At 42.9% G+C, this 15,096-nt stretch overlaps 1 protein-coding gene across 15 annotated transcripts in view; it reads left to right on the forward strand.

Annotated features, from left to right (window-relative positions):
- Positions 1 to 12,302, forward strand: part of SRRM1 (serine and arginine repetitive matrix 1) — a gene marked incomplete at both ends in the record, with an annotated part of 43,329 nt that extends 31,027 nt beyond the window's left edge. For 8 of the 15 annotated variants that reach the window (XM_080691759.1, XM_080691767.1, XM_080691769.1 and 5 more), the window contains 7 exons: positions 1,472 to 1,616; positions 1,963 to 2,004; positions 4,762 to 4,872; positions 7,221 to 7,685; positions 9,157 to 9,352; positions 11,019 to 11,228; positions 12,198 to 12,302. In XM_080691759.1, the coding sequence (XP_080547885.1) occupies positions 1,472 to 1,616; positions 1,963 to 2,004; positions 4,762 to 4,872; positions 7,221 to 7,685; positions 9,157 to 9,352; positions 11,019 to 11,228; positions 12,198 to 12,302 (1,274 nt within the window). The remainder of the gene's footprint in view (positions 1 to 1,471; positions 1,617 to 1,962; positions 2,005 to 4,761; positions 4,873 to 7,220; positions 7,686 to 9,156; positions 9,353 to 11,018; positions 11,229 to 12,197) is intronic. The other 7 variants (XM_080691766.1, XM_080691768.1, XM_080691770.1 and 4 more) reach the window with 3 other exon arrangements.
- Positions 12,303 to 15,096: the final 2,794 nt, after the last annotated feature.

Here is a 15,096-nt window from a genome sequence, read left to right on the forward strand (position 1 = left end):
CCTCCTGTCTCAGTCTCCCAAGTCACTGGGATGTGCCACCACGCTCAGTTTTCCCTCATTCTTTTGCTATCTGCAGTAGGGTGTTTTGTTTTGTTTTTACTTGGGAAAGGAGGATTGGAGATTGAACTCAGAGCTTTATACTTGCTAGGCAAGTGCTCTACCACTCCTTAGGCCTTTTTTAAAATTTTGAGACAGTCTTGCTAAATGCCTAGGCTGGGTGGAAATTGTAATCCTCCTGCCTCAGCCTCCCAAGAAGCAGGAATTATAGATGTGCACAATCACATTGAGCCAGCCTGCAGGTTTGGTTTTTGGTTTTGGTTTTTTTGTACTGGGGATGGAACCTAGGCGCATTCTTCCTTCGAGCTACACCCACCCCCATTTCTATTTTTTATTTATTTTGAAACAGGGTCTCACTTTATTTGCAAACAGGGCCTCACTAAGTAGCTGAGACTGGCTGCGAACAGTGATCTGCCTGTCTTGGCCTCCCAAATGCTAGGATTACAAGCATGCTTCACCACACCCAGCAGCCTGCAGTTTTTATATATAAGCGTGTACCATAAATTATTGCTGGTCGCTTTATTTTTTTTTTTTTACTTTATTTTATATACTGAAGTAAATATATCTAAGTTAATGAGAATTATTGGATTAAAAAATATGCCCAGAAGCTAGAAGCTAGAGACTCTCGCAACTTAGACCCTGTCTTTTTTCTTTTTGTGAATCTGTGAACTGAACCTAGGGGTGATCTACCTCTGAGTCAGTCCCCCATGCTCTTTTATTTTGAAGCAGTATCTATCTCTTATTGCTGAAGACCTTGCTAAATGGAGTCTGCCCTCAAACCTGGGATGGTCCTACTCAACCTTCTAAACATTAGAATTGTAGGTGTGTGCCACCGTGCCTAGCTGAAATCATTAGGCTTTTTTTTCCCTTCAGTACTGGGGATTGAACCCAGAGGCATTCTACCTTTTATTCTTTATTTTGAAACGGGTTCAGGCCAGGCGTGGTGGCACACGCTTGTAATCCCATTACTTGGGAGGCTGAGATAGGAGGATTGTGGTTCGTGGATACCCTCAGCTACCTAGGCCCTCTGCAACCTAATGAGACCCTGTTTCCAAATAAAGTCGAAAAAAGGTCTGGAGTGGAGCACAAAGGTAGAAAGCTTCTGGGTTCCATCCCCAGCACTACACACACAAAAAAAGAAACAGGGTCTCACTAAGTTGCAGAAGGCTTCATAAGTTGCTGCGGCTGGTGGTGAATCTGTGATCCTCCCACTACTGGGATTATAAACCTGTCACCACACTCAGCTTTGGAAATGATTTATCTTTTTTATTTATATAATGAATACTTAGGCTTGACTTCAAAGTCATACTTAGGGCATATATCAATACCTTGTTTATACTAGGTTCAGAAAGCCTGGACATGCTTTTTAAACACAGGCCTAGTATAAATTTTTTTTTTAACTGTATAACTCTAGACTCTGGCTCCTCCTCCTCCTCAGAAGATGAGCGACCTAAGAGAACCCATGTGAAGAATGGCGAGGTAGGCAGGCGGAGAAGACATTCCCCTTCCCGGAGTGCCTCTCCATCACCACGAAAGCGCCAGAAAGAGGCTTCTCCTCGGTAAGGACTGTTCTTTAATGTTCTTCACTGATGGTCAGTAGCTGTGGTGAATTCTATAACTTAAACAAGGTGGGCCGTGGGACTAATTTAGAATTTGGTTAGTACCTTCATTTCAAGAATCTGAGAAGATAATAGATTTTCCCCCACCCTTTTGTTGGTATTTATTAGCACTTAGAACTGGGTGAGTTTTGAGCCACTGTTATATGTGTGCATGACTAGAAAAATAAACCAGTTCATTAATTCCTGAGATCTTAAAAAGATCTCTTATCAGTGAGATTTAACTCCATCAAAGTAAATAATTTAGTGAATGGAATTCTTGACATTTGTTTTTCTCCACTGCTCTCAGGATGCAGATGGGAAAGCGATGGCAATCGCCAGTAACTAAAAGGTTGGTTAGACACTGCTTTCTAAATTAGGGGTACATGCCAAAAGTTTGGTGACTTAGTAATTTACTGTTTAGGTGACTGTTTCCCATTCTTAGATATATTGTGGCTGTGGAGAAGTTTCTAGACTATTTTGGTTTGCTTGTGTGGTTTTTTTTAATGTGACAGATTAATAATATTGTGTACAAAACATTCATTTTATAGCATCATTTGAACTTAAATTTTAAATATCTGGTTGCCACATTTTGTGGTCATCGCCTCACTTTACATCAAGGAGCACACAGTTTTAGCAACATATATTTTCTAAGATAGAGGATGGTAGCTCCTTAGATTTAGTGGTGGAATATTTGCATAGACTTTACCAATGAGGAATCCTAATCCAAAAATGTGAAATCCAAAACCTGAGCATTATGAGATACGCAGTTTTATTCTGAAGCATATTGGATTTTCACATTAAGAATGCTTAATCATGCTGGGTGTGGTGGGACACGCTTGTAATCCCAGCATTTGGGAGGCTGAGAAAGGAGCGTCCTAGTTCATAGACAGCCTCAGCTACTTAGTGAGGCCCTTTGCAACTCGGTGAGACCCTGTTTCAAAATAAAGAATAAAAAAAATAGGGCTGGTGGTGTAGCTTGGTGGTAGAATGCCCCTGGGTTCCATCCCTAGAACTGCAAAAAAAAAGAATGCTCACCTTGTATTTATCTTTCCTAAAATTTATTCTTTCTCCATCATCATGGAACTACTTTCAATCCTAGAGATTCCTCACAATAGTGAAATCAAAAGTAATGCCCATTTCCCTACTTTTGTTTTGTTCGCATAACAAATTATTTTAGCCAGGCCAGGTGGTGCAGGCTAAGGCAAAAGGATTACAAACAAGTTTGAGGCCAGCTTGGGCAACTTAGCAAGAACCTATCTTGAAGTAAAAAAGGATAGGGATATTTCTCAGTAGTGGAGTACCCTAGGTTTTATCCCCAGTGTGGGCATGGGTTTGGGATTTTATACTGATGGTTTCAAGTTTAATGCTATTAGAAATTGCCCATCAGAGCCAGGTGTGGTGGTACACAACCATGATTCCAGGGCTTGGGAGACTGAGACAGGATGCTGACAGTTTAGCAACTTGGCAAGGCCCTCTTTCAAAGAATTTTAAAACAATCCGGTGTATAGTGTGAAGGTAAAATGCCCCCGGTTCAATCCAAAGTACCAAAAATAAAAAAAGATACTGCCATCAGATATCAAGGATTTAGAGGTGGGAGAATATTTGGAATTGGCTTCAGTACCATATAGCCCTGGTTTTGAATATTTTATATATAAAGTGTTCAAAATGAAGTGCTAGTACCCACAGAGTCTAATTACAGATTCACAGGAAACAGCAATCTTGTCCTGAGCAAGAAATTAAAAACTAATTACCCTGATTTACCCAAACAGTGACAGATTGGTGAGGTATATATTTTTTTAGTGGTACTGGGGGTTAAACTCAGTCATTTTACCTCTGAACTATACCCTGAGCCCTTTTTTGTTTTGTTTTATTTTGAAACAGGGTCTCACTAAATTGCAGAGAGCCTCATTAAATTGCTGGTGCTGGCCACGAACCTGTGATCCTCCCATCTCATCCTTCCAAATACCTGGATTATAAGCATGTACTACCACATCTGGTTTTCAGTATATGTTTTAATATGTCTGAGACCCTCCACAACTTAGTGCAACACCAATTCAAAATAAATAAAAAATAGGGCTGGGGGTGTACCTCAGAGGTAGATTGCCCCTAGTTTCAGTCCCCAGCACACCACACACACACACACACACACACACACACACACACACACACACACAAAATGTTTCATTTCGTAACCAGTGTACATGTTTATATTTCTGAAAAAATCTCACAGAATATTTATCCTTACCATAAGTAAAACACTGATTTATTTGCTTTGTTTTTTGTTTTTTTTTGATATTTTTTGGGTACTGGGGATTGAACCCAGGGGCGTTCTGCCGTCAAACTATACCCTACATACCTCCAACTGTTTTTTTATTTTTTGTTTTGAAACCTGGTCTCACTGGGTTGCTCAGGCTGTCCACCAACTTGCAGTCCTCCTGTCTCAGCCTCCCAAATATTGGAATTACAGGCTTGTGCTACCACACTTGCCTGATTTTATTCTTTCTTTGTTAACCCTTTGTTACTTCATTAACCATTGGGTTAATGAAGATTGTGAAAGTTTGCCTTCGGAGGCACTTAGTTTTATTTATTTATTCATTCATTCATTCATTCATTCATTCATTTTGCGGATCTGGGGATGGAACCCAGGGGCATTTTGACCCTCTGAGCTACACCCCTGCCCTATTTTTTATTCTTTATTTTGAAACCGGGTCTCACTGAGTTGCAGAGGGCCTCACTAAGTAGCTGAGGCTGTCTGTGAACCATGATCCTCCAGGTCTCAGCCTCCCGAATGCTGGGATTACAAGTGTGCGCCACCACACCCAGCTGGCACTTAGTTTTAAATGCCACTAACTCGCCGGGCGTGGTGGCGCACGCTTGTAATCCCCGCGCTTGGGAGGCAGAGACAGGAGGATCGCGCTGGTTCGGAGCCAGCCTCTCTGGTTTAAGAGACCCTGTTTCCACATAAAGTTTAAAAACTAGGTCTGGGAGTGTAGCCCGTGGGAGTGTAGCCCGGAGGTAGAAGGGCTTCCAGGAATCCCAGTACCACCAAAAAAAATAAATAAATGCCACTAACTCAGAACAAACTCTTAATTCTTCTTTGGTTTAGTGGTAGACGGAGGAGAAGTCCTTCACCACCACCCACCAGAAGACGACGTTCCCCTTCTCCCGCTCCTCCTCCTCGCCGGCGAAGATCTCCCACACCACCACCACGACGAAGGTACTTTGTCAGATATGCTAGTGGATTTTTTTGTTTGTTTTGAAACGTATACCTAATGAGTTGCTCAGTGTATTGCTGAATTGCTGAGGCTGGCCTTGACCCTGTGGTCCTCTTGTCTCCACCTCCAAGTACTGGGATTACAGGCATGAGTTACCATGTCCAGGTGAATTTTATAGTATCTGAGTCTTACATCAGTAAAGATATTAAATTAAAGGTGGTAGTGATTACAAAGAGAAAATATTAACTTTGCAATAGACTATCTGGGCAGATACCTTTAATCAAAGTTAGTGTCCTCACTAATTCACATTGGCATCATGTGCTTTCTAGTTATCTCTGTAATATTCTTAGCAGTTTTGCAGAACCTCAGTCTAATCAATAGAAAATGTTAGGCAATCCCATATGGAAGATCATTCTACAAAATAAATAATGAATACTCTTTAAAAATGTCAGTTACAAGCCGGGCATGGTGGCGCATGCTTGTAATCCCCACGCTTGGGAGGCGGAGACAGGAGGATCGGCAGGTTCGAAGCCAGTTGCGCGCGCTGGCTTAGGAGACCCTGTTTCCAAATAAAAATGTAAAAATAGGTCTGGAAGTGTAGCCTGGAGGTAGAAGGGCTTCCAGGAACCCCAGTACCATCGCCACCAAAAAAAAAAAATGTCAGTTACAAGTAGGGTGTGGTTTCACACACTTGTAATTTCAATATTTGGGAGGGTGAGACAGGAGGATCACAGGTTTCTGGCCAACCTCAGCAACTTAGGGAAGCCCTCTGTAACTCAGTGAGACCCTGTTTCAAATAAAAAGTGTTAAAGGGCTGAGGGTACAGTGCACAGGTAGAATGCCCCTAGGTTTAATCCCCAGTAAAACACACCACACACACACACACGCACGCACACACACACACACACACGCGCACACACACACACACACACACACACACACATACACAGTGAAAGGTTGAGGAGCAATCACAGATTAGTAGGAACCAAGGAGATCTAGGATCCTGGAACAGAGAACATTAGTGGCTAATCAGGGAGTTACAGGGATTTTCATTAGAACTAAATATTGAGATTGTTTTATAGTTAACATAGAATATTAACCTGGGTTGGTAGCTAATCTTCACTCTTTTTTTTAGTGAATTTTAAATTACTTTTAAGTTAGAAGGAGAAAGTTTTAATGATATTATTCAGACCCACTAATATTGGCTGACTACCATTTTTCAGTGCCAGGCAAAGTGTAAAAGGCATTACATACTTTACCTCCTAGTCCTCAAGGTGACCTAGCTTAGTTAGTTTTTTCTTTCTTTCTCTCTTTCTTTCTTTCTTTCTTTCTTTCTTTCTTTCTTTCTTTCTTTCTTTCTTTCTTTCTTTCTTTCTTTCTTTTTTGTAGTACTGGGGTTCCTGGAAACCCTTCTACCTCAGGGCTACACTCCCAGACCTATTTTATACTTTTATTTGGAAACAGGGTCTCTTAAGCCAGCAAGGCTGGCTTTGAACCTACACGATCCTCCTGTCTCTGCCTCCCAAGCGCGGGGATTACAAGCGTGCGCCACCACGCCCGGCATTAGTATTCTTTTTGAGGTGAGGAAATAAGTTCAGAGTGATTAGTTACTCAAGTGTCGATGAAACTACTTTACCACATTGCCCAAAAAAATGGTATTTTGAGTTCAACATCTGAAGAATCCAAGAGCAGAGTTCATGGTTGGTCCTGAGTGCTCTATTCAAGTCTGATCCCCAAGAGGCGCATTAGGATTGTGTGAGTTTTTGTGGGGTTTTATTTATTTATTTTTTTTTTTGGTGGTCCTGGGGGTGGAACCCAGAGGCTTTTCTACCTCCGGGCTACACTCCCAGACCTTTTTTATATTTTATTTGGAAACAGGGTCTCACTAGGTTGCTGAGCGCCTCACTAAGTAGCTGAGGCTGGCTTCGAACCCATGCAGTCCTCCTGTCTCAGCCTCCCAAGCGTGGGGGTTACAAGCGTGCATCACCACGCCCGGCTGGATTGTGTAGGTTTTAAGCTTTAAGAGGAAGATCATGGACTTTCAAAGAGATGCGTTCCTGCCTAGCAGTAGGCTTCCACTGAAAAGTGGTCTTTTGCAGTAGAAAATGGTAGTTTCTTTGAAAGGAGGTTGAGGTATCTTTAAAGTTTATGCAATCACTTTGCTTCTTAGTACAGAATCCAGACACAAGTTCAGAGAGTACACCAGATAGCTCTTTAAAGCAAAGACTTCCTGAGTAAGCTGGCATCAGTAGAGCTCTGCTAACCACAGTTTCCTAGTTGTCACGTTAACTTGCGAATAGACTTTTTCCTGACTGGATCTTTCAGTTTAATGGTGTGTGCTTCTCCTTAGGACTCCCTCTCCTCCTCCTCGTCGGCGCTCACCTTCCCCAAGAAGATACTCTCCTCCAATACAGAGGAGATACTCTCCTTCTCCGCCTTCAAAAAGAAGAACCACCTCCCCTCCACCCCCTCCTAAAAGAAGGGCATCGCCATCTCCACCACCAAAGCGCCGGGTCTCCCACTCTCCACCTCCCAAACAAAGAAGCTCCCCAAGCACCAAGAGACGTTCGCCTTCTGTATCATCAAAACACAGGAAAGGGGCTTCCCCAAGCCGCTCTGCCCGGGAGGCCCGGTCACCACAACCAAACAAACGGCACTCTCCCTCACCAAGGCCTCGAGCGCCTCAGACCTCCTCAAGCCCTCCACCTGTCCGAAGAGGAACATCAGCATCACCCCAAAGAAGGCAGTCCCCATCTCCAAGTACTAGGCCCATTAGGAGAGTCTCCAGGACTCCAGAACCTAAAAAGACAAAAAAGTAAAAACATTTTATGCTTTTTGGTTAGGAACATTTATTAGTTGTATAGTTCTCTACATGTGGAAGTTTTTCTCCCCTCTTAATAATAAGTTACAGAATGGAATAAGCTATGAATGCAAATTAAAAGCAAATTTTAGATACTACTCATAAATCCTTTTCCTTTTCAGGATAGTTTCTTAAGGCATAAACCAAATGCTACAGAATTTTGCATGCCTCTTGTTATCTGGAATTCCCCACACCCCCATTACTGGGGATCGAACCCCAGGGGCATTCTACCTCTGAGCTGCACCCCCAGGCCTTTTTCTCTTTCTTTTCTTTTTTTCTTCTTTTTTTTTCTTTTTTTTTTCTGGTCTGGGGATGGAAGCTAGGGGCATTCAACCTTTGAGCTATATCTCTTACCCTATTTTTTATTTTATTTTGAAACAGGGTCTCACTAAGTTGCAGAGGGCCTAAGTAGCTGAGGCTGGCCACAAACTGCGATCCTCAGGTCTCAGCCTCCCGAATTCTGGGATTACAAGCATGTGCCACCATGCCCAACTGACCTCGAGGCCTATTTTATATCTTATTTAGAAAACAGGGTCTCACTAGGTTGGTGAGAATCTTACTATTTGCTGAGGCTGTCCTCAGACCTGTGTGATCCTTCCTGTCTCAGTTGGGTGTTTGTTTGTTTGTTTGTTTGTTTGTTTGTTTGTTTGTTTGTTTTGTGGTATTGGGCGTGGAACCCAGGGGCAATCTACCTCTGAGCTATACTCCCAGCCCTATTTTTTAATCTTTATTTTGGAACAGAGTCTAAGTAACCAAGGCTATACACGAACCTGTGATCCTCCAGGCAGCCTCCAAAGTACTGGGATTACAGGCATGCACCACCATGCCCAGCTCTCCTAGCTTTTTTTTTTTTTTTTTTTTTTTTTTTTTTTTTAACAGGGTCTCTTAAGCCAGTGCGGCTGGCTTCAAACCTGCGCGATCCTCCTGTCTCTGCCCAAGCACAGGGATTACAAGCGTGTGCCACCACGCCCAGCTACTATTTTTTATTCTTTATTTTGAAACTGGGTCTCGCTGAGTTGCAGAGGGCCTCACTAAATAGCTGAGGCTGTCCGTGAACCACGATCCTCTGGTCTCAGCCTCCCAAATGCTGGGATTACAAGCGTGCGCCACCATGCCCGGCTTCCTAGCGTATTTCTTAATGTGTGCATTTAACACTGAGGAAAGCAGTCCTGAATGAAATGTAAGGAATTGGTAATGCTGGTTTCATACAGGAAGCATCACTAACAGATTGCTAGAGGATTGTGGGGCTTGAGATTTAGGTGATTTAAGTGTGATGTGTGTTAGGAGGTCAGAGACAAACTTAGTGCTACAAAATGTTTCAAGTTAAGAGTTGGGTGTTTATTGTAATTAACTGTTTTCTCTTAGGAGTAGATGCTTGTTCTCAGCAGTAAATGTTATGTTTGTTTGTTTGTTGTTTTTTGTCTAGGCCTGCCTCACCAAGCCCACAATCTGTAAGAAGGGTCTCATCCTCTCGATCTGTCTCTGGATCTCCGGAGTCAGCAGCTAAAAAGCCCCCAGCACCTCAATCCCCTGTTCAGTCTCAGTCACCTTCAACAAACTGGTCACCGGCGGCACCAGTCAAAAAGGCTAAAAGCCCAACACCAAGCCCATCACCGGCCAGGGTATGTCTTTCTTGTTTTGAATATCTTTTACAAATTTTATATGGTCACTTTGAAATAGAGAAACAATTGTTAAAGTATTAAAATATTGGGGTTAAACTGTTTTCCCCCTTTGTGAGTCATAAATCTAATCCCATATTTCTGTATCATAGTCAGTGGTTAGAGTTGGCTGAATTTTGCAGCTGGGTATTATGTGAAGAATTTTAAGTACTTGCTTAGAAATGGGGAAATTGTTGAGCATGCACACCTGTAATCTCAGTACTTGAGGCTGAGACAGGAGGATAGCAAGTTTGAAGCCAGCCTCAGCTACTTAGGCCCTCTGCAACTTAGTGAGACCCTGTGTCAAAATAAAGAGTAAACGTCGGGTTTGGTGGTGCACACTTGGATGGTGGTTTGTGGCCAAACCTCAGCTACTTAGCGAGGTCCTCTGCAACTCTGAGGCCCTGTTTCAAAATAAAGACTAAGAAATAGAACTGGAGGTGTAGCTCGAAGGTAGAATGCCTCTTGGTTTGATTCTCAGCAGAACAAAAAATAGGCTGGAGGTTTAGGTATATACTGAGAGGTAGACTACTCTGAGTACCACAGATAGATGTGGTTATAGCAGAACCTGTCTTGTCTAATTTGTGTGTGTGTGTGTATGGTACTGGGGATAGAACCCAGGGGCTTTCTACCTCCAGGTTACACTCCTAGGCCTATTTTATATTTTATTTGGAAATAGGGTCTCACTGAGTTGCTGAGAGCCTCACTCAGTAGCTGAGGCTGGCTTCGAACCTGCATAATCCTCCTGTCTCAGCCTCCCAAGCACTGGGATTACAGGCTAGGCTGATCTGTGTTCAGTAGGTTAGGTGTGTTAAGTTCATTTCCAACTTCGGTATTTTCAACCTACAATAAGAATACAGGGTTTATTGGGACATAACCCCACCATAAATTGAGAAGCATTTATATCCATGGTGAAAAGGGACAGCCCATCCTATCTTGGTCAGCAAAGTCAGATGATGACATTCATTTAGGTATTGTTGAAACTGATAAGTGGAACCACATATTCAATACCTGTTGCATGTTAGGCAAGTGTTGTGAGTGATTTACAGATATTCTCATTTACCTCAAGTTTAGACCTGAAGACTTAGCTCACATCCTAAAATAAGGAAACCTGGTTTGATGTAAAGTTGTTTGGGGAAAATGTCTGCAAGTTAATTATCTTCAAGTCTGTTTACTGTTCTTAGAATCTATGGAGTTTATCTTTGCTTTTGGTGTTTTCCATCTCTAGGAATAGTTCTCTTGGTAGCACTTAGCTTTTGGGCTAACTGCTCCCCCCACCCCAAGCTGAACCTTTCCTCTATGGAATACAGAAATTAATTCATTTAGGTGTTTCCTTGAAATGTTAGGTAGGTCAGATTTGTTTTGTTTTGTTTTGTACTGGGGGTGGAACCCAGGGGCACTCTACCTCCAAGCTGCACCCCAAGCCCTATTTTTAGTCTTTTTATTTTAAAAACAGGGTGTCACTGAGTTGCGGAGGGCCTCGCTAAATAACTGAGGCTTGCTGCGAACCGTGATCATCCGGTTTCTGCCTTCCCAATGCTGGGATTACAAGCGTGCACCATCATGCCCTGCAGGTTGGTCAGAATTTTTAATCAGGATGATTATATCTGCTATTTTTTTGGATTTCTAGAATTCCGATCAAGAAGGGGGCGGAAAGAAAAAGAAGAAAAAGAAGGATAAGAAACACAAAAAGGATAAGAAACACAAGAAGCACAAAAAACACAAGAAGGAAAAGGCTATGGCTGCAGCTGCTGCAGCTCCTGCAAACCCGGCAGCCGCTGCCTCCACCACAACCACCACAGCACAGGAAGAGCCCTTGGCAGCCCCAGAGCCGAAGAAGGTATTGCCCACTGTACATTCTGCCTTTCCTCATAAGCCTACTGGAATAATTTGCATTTGAGAGATAGCTGATTTGTTGTTTTCTAATCATTGAATTGGCTCCCTGGCTATATTACCCATATTCTGAAGTTTCTTGTTAGCCTGACAAGAATAAGAATTTTCCAGAGCCAGGCATGGTGGCACACACTTGTAATCCCCACGCTCAGGAGGCTGAGACAGGAGGATCGCACAGGTTCAAAGCCAGCCTCAGCTACTTAGGCTCTCAGCAACTTAGTGAGACCCTGTTTCCAAATAAAATATAAGGTCTCACACCAGGCGTGGTGGCACATGCTTATCCCAGCACTTGGAAGGCTGAGACAGGAGGATTGCTTAGGTTTGAAGCCATTCTCAGCTACTTAGTTAAAGTTAAGCCCTGTTTCCAAATAAAAATATAAAATTGGTCTGGGAGTGTAGCCTGGAGGTAGAAGGCCTTTGAGTTCTATACTCATACCACACAAAAAAAAGAAAGAAACAAGTAACAGGGCCCCACTAAGTTCCTAAGGCTGACTTCAAACTTGTGATTCTCCTGTCTCAGACTTCAAGGCACTGGGATTAGGGGCTTGTGTTTGCCACCACGCCCAGGTCATAGCTTCCTTAAGATAAGAATCACATACCATACAATTCAGCCATTTAAAGTGTACAGTTTAGGCCCGGCATGGTGGCGCATGCTTTAATCCCAGCATTTGGGAGATTGAAATGGGATAGCCTCAATTACTTAGACCCTGTTTCAAAATAAAGAATAAAAATAGATCTGGGGGTGTAGCTCAGAGGTAGAACGTCACTGAGTTCCATCCCCAGTATCACAAAATAAAGTATACAGCTCGGTGTTTTTTAGTACATTTGCGCAGCCGTCATGGTTTGATTGCTCTTTACTCATCACCTCCTACCAGTATCTCAAGACTTAAAACTGTGACCCTTCTGGGTTTTTCAGGAGACCGAAAGTGAAGCTGAAGATAACCTTGACGACTTGGAAAAGCACCTGCGGGAGAAGGCCCTGAGATCCATGCGGAAGGCTCAAGTGTCCCCACAGTCTTAAGTGGAAATGTTGGTTATGATGTAAATTTATTTGGTTTGTACTCAATTCAATTTCAGAAATTGCTAAAATGTGTTTGAGCTTTAGACTATAACATTTGTTGTAATAATTGCTAGGTTGAAGTTCACCATGTAAAAAAAAGGGCATGGATTTACATTGCAAAAGGTGTCCACAGTGTATTAGTGACATTCTTTTATTGACCGCTGACATTTAAAGTGGAATACTTTAAGCCAAAAATCCCTTTTTTACAAAAGGGGGTTTAAGTATTGTTGGCATTCATATGGCTCCTTTAAATGCTCCTGGCTATTCCCAGAGGTTTGTTTTTTTTGGGGGGGGGGGATCCTGTCAGGGTTTTTTTTTCCCCCTTTTTCTAATTTGAGTCTTAACACTCATTTAAGTTATGCTTCCAACCTTGTATGGTTTGTAAGCTTGCCCAGAAATAAGACCACTCTTGAAATACCACAAAAGTGTAAATGAACATTTCAATGCCACAATCTTTCCTATTGCCTGTGGAGTCTCTGCTGAAATGAATCAGGATTCGAGCTCTAGGATAAGACAAAACGAAGCATGTTGTTTGCCAGGACACTGGGTTATATTAATGTGTAACAAGTTGATTAGGACACTGGAATCTCATTCTACTCTGTTATGGGTCTCTCCCCCCCACCCTCACCCCCCCATTTTTCATCTTTTTTGTAAAGGCAATTAACTCATCCCAGGAAGGATCCTTTAGTTACAAAAAAAATTTTGTTTTATGAAATGTCACAGCTCCATTCATATTTTTGTCTTGTTCTTCCAATTGGTATATACAACTAAAGCTCTTGTATTTGGAAGGCTGGAAGGCCCGGACTTTGAATTAGTGTCTTGGTTTCACTGTTTTTGTTTCTTTTCTTTTTTTTTTTTTTTAAACTAAAGCTATATAAAGCTTGTGGATTAAACAGAATAAATTTCTAAATTTAAAAATGTTTGCCACTCACTTTTATAATTACTTGTCTCAGTACTGCAGGAAAACTACCTTTCTTAGAAATCTTAGGATGCCTGCATTCTTACCCTTTAATGGGTAGGAGTTGAGCAGAGGAAATAAAAGGTAATGAAGCAAAGGTCTTACCATTTTGGTTTCTTGTTTTGTTTACTACAACTGGGGATTGAACTCAGGGTCATTCTGTCTCCAAGCTACACCCTCAATGCTATTTTATTCTATTGAAATGAGGTCTTGCTAACTTGCTGAGGCTGGCTTTGAACCTGTGATTGTTCTGTCTCAACCTCCCAAACACTGGTATGACAGTTGTGTACCACCATGCCAGGCTTTTTGTTCTGGTTTTTATACTGGAGATTGAACTCCAGGGGCATTCTATCTCTGAGCTATCCTCTGGCCCTATTTTCTCTTTTTGCGGTACTGGGGATGGCACCCAGAGGCATTCTACCTCCGAGCTACACACCTAGCCCTGATTTTTATTCTTTATTTTGAAACAGGGTCTCCCTGAGTTGCAGAGGGCCCAAGTAGCTGAGGCTGTCCACAAACCCCGATCCTCCTATCTCAGACTCCTAAATTCTGGGGTTACAAGCATGCGCCACCATGCTCGACTCTTTTTAATTTATAAGCAAGGCCTTGCTAAATTACTGAGACTGGCCTTGAACCTGAGATCCACCTGTCAGCCTCTCAAATTCAACAGGTATATGCAGGAAACTTTTGGTACCAGGAATCTAAGGGTTTTTTTGTTTTGTTTTGTTTTTTTGGTACTGGGGTTCCTGGAAGCCCTTCTACCTCTGGGCTACACTCCCAGACCTCTTTTTTTATATTTTTTTGAAACAGGGTCTCCTAAGCCAGTGCGGCTGGCTTCGAACCTGCGCGATCCTCCTTTCTCTGCCTCCCAAGCGCGGGGATTACAAGCGTGCGCCACCACGCCCGGCTAAGGTAGGTATTTTTTTGTTTTCCCAGTAACTGGGGATGGAACCCAGGGGCCTTCCACCTCCAGGCTACACCCTTGGTTCTATTTTATTTATTTTGAAATAGGCCTCACTAAGTTGCTGAGGCTGACTTCAAACCTGTGATCCTCCTGTTTCAGCCTCCCAAGTACTGGGCTTGTAAACATGTGCCACCATGCCCAGCTCCAAAGCAATTTTTTTGTGTGTGTGTGTGGTACCCAGAGGCTATATTCCCAGACCTTTTTTATATTTTATTTGGAAACAGGGTCTCACTAAGTTGCTGAGAGCCTCACTAAGTAGCTGAGGCTGGCTTTGAACCTGTGCAATCCTCCTGTCTCAGCCTCCCAAGCGCAGGGATTACAAGCGTGCACCACCACGCCTGGCCAAAGCAATTTTTTATATCCTTGAGGAGATCGCCAAATCTCAATTTCATTACCCATCACCACCTTTATTAGAAATTGAGTTCATCTGGGTGTGGTGGTGCTTGCCTATAATCTCAGAATTTGGGAGGCTGAGCCAGGGGGGTTGCAGGTTCAAAGCCAGCTTCAGCAACTTGGCGAGACCCTGTTTCCAAATAAGTAAAACAGGGCTGGGGGTGTACCCGGGAGCTAGAAGGCCCCTGTGTTCAATTTCCAGTCCCACCAAAAAATGATTTTGGAGGAGTCCTTAACAGGCAGTATTGTCCACCCCTCAGTTCTCATCCATATACATGGGTTCAACACCCAAGCCAAGATTGTGCTGCTCAAAACCCTCTAGTTCCCAGGGGGTGTAGCTGGTGGGAGAGCACTTGCCCAGCGTGCAGGAAGTTCTGGGTTCTGTTGCCCAACACCACCGATGAAGGGGGACTTCCAGTAGCTCTCAGTAAAACCTACAG

Source organism: Muscardinus avellanarius (assembly GCF_963383645.1).
Source record: "Muscardinus avellanarius genome assembly, chromosome: 3".
In the NCBI taxonomy this organism is placed as follows: Eukaryota; Metazoa; Chordata; class Mammalia; order Rodentia; family Gliridae; genus Muscardinus; species Muscardinus avellanarius.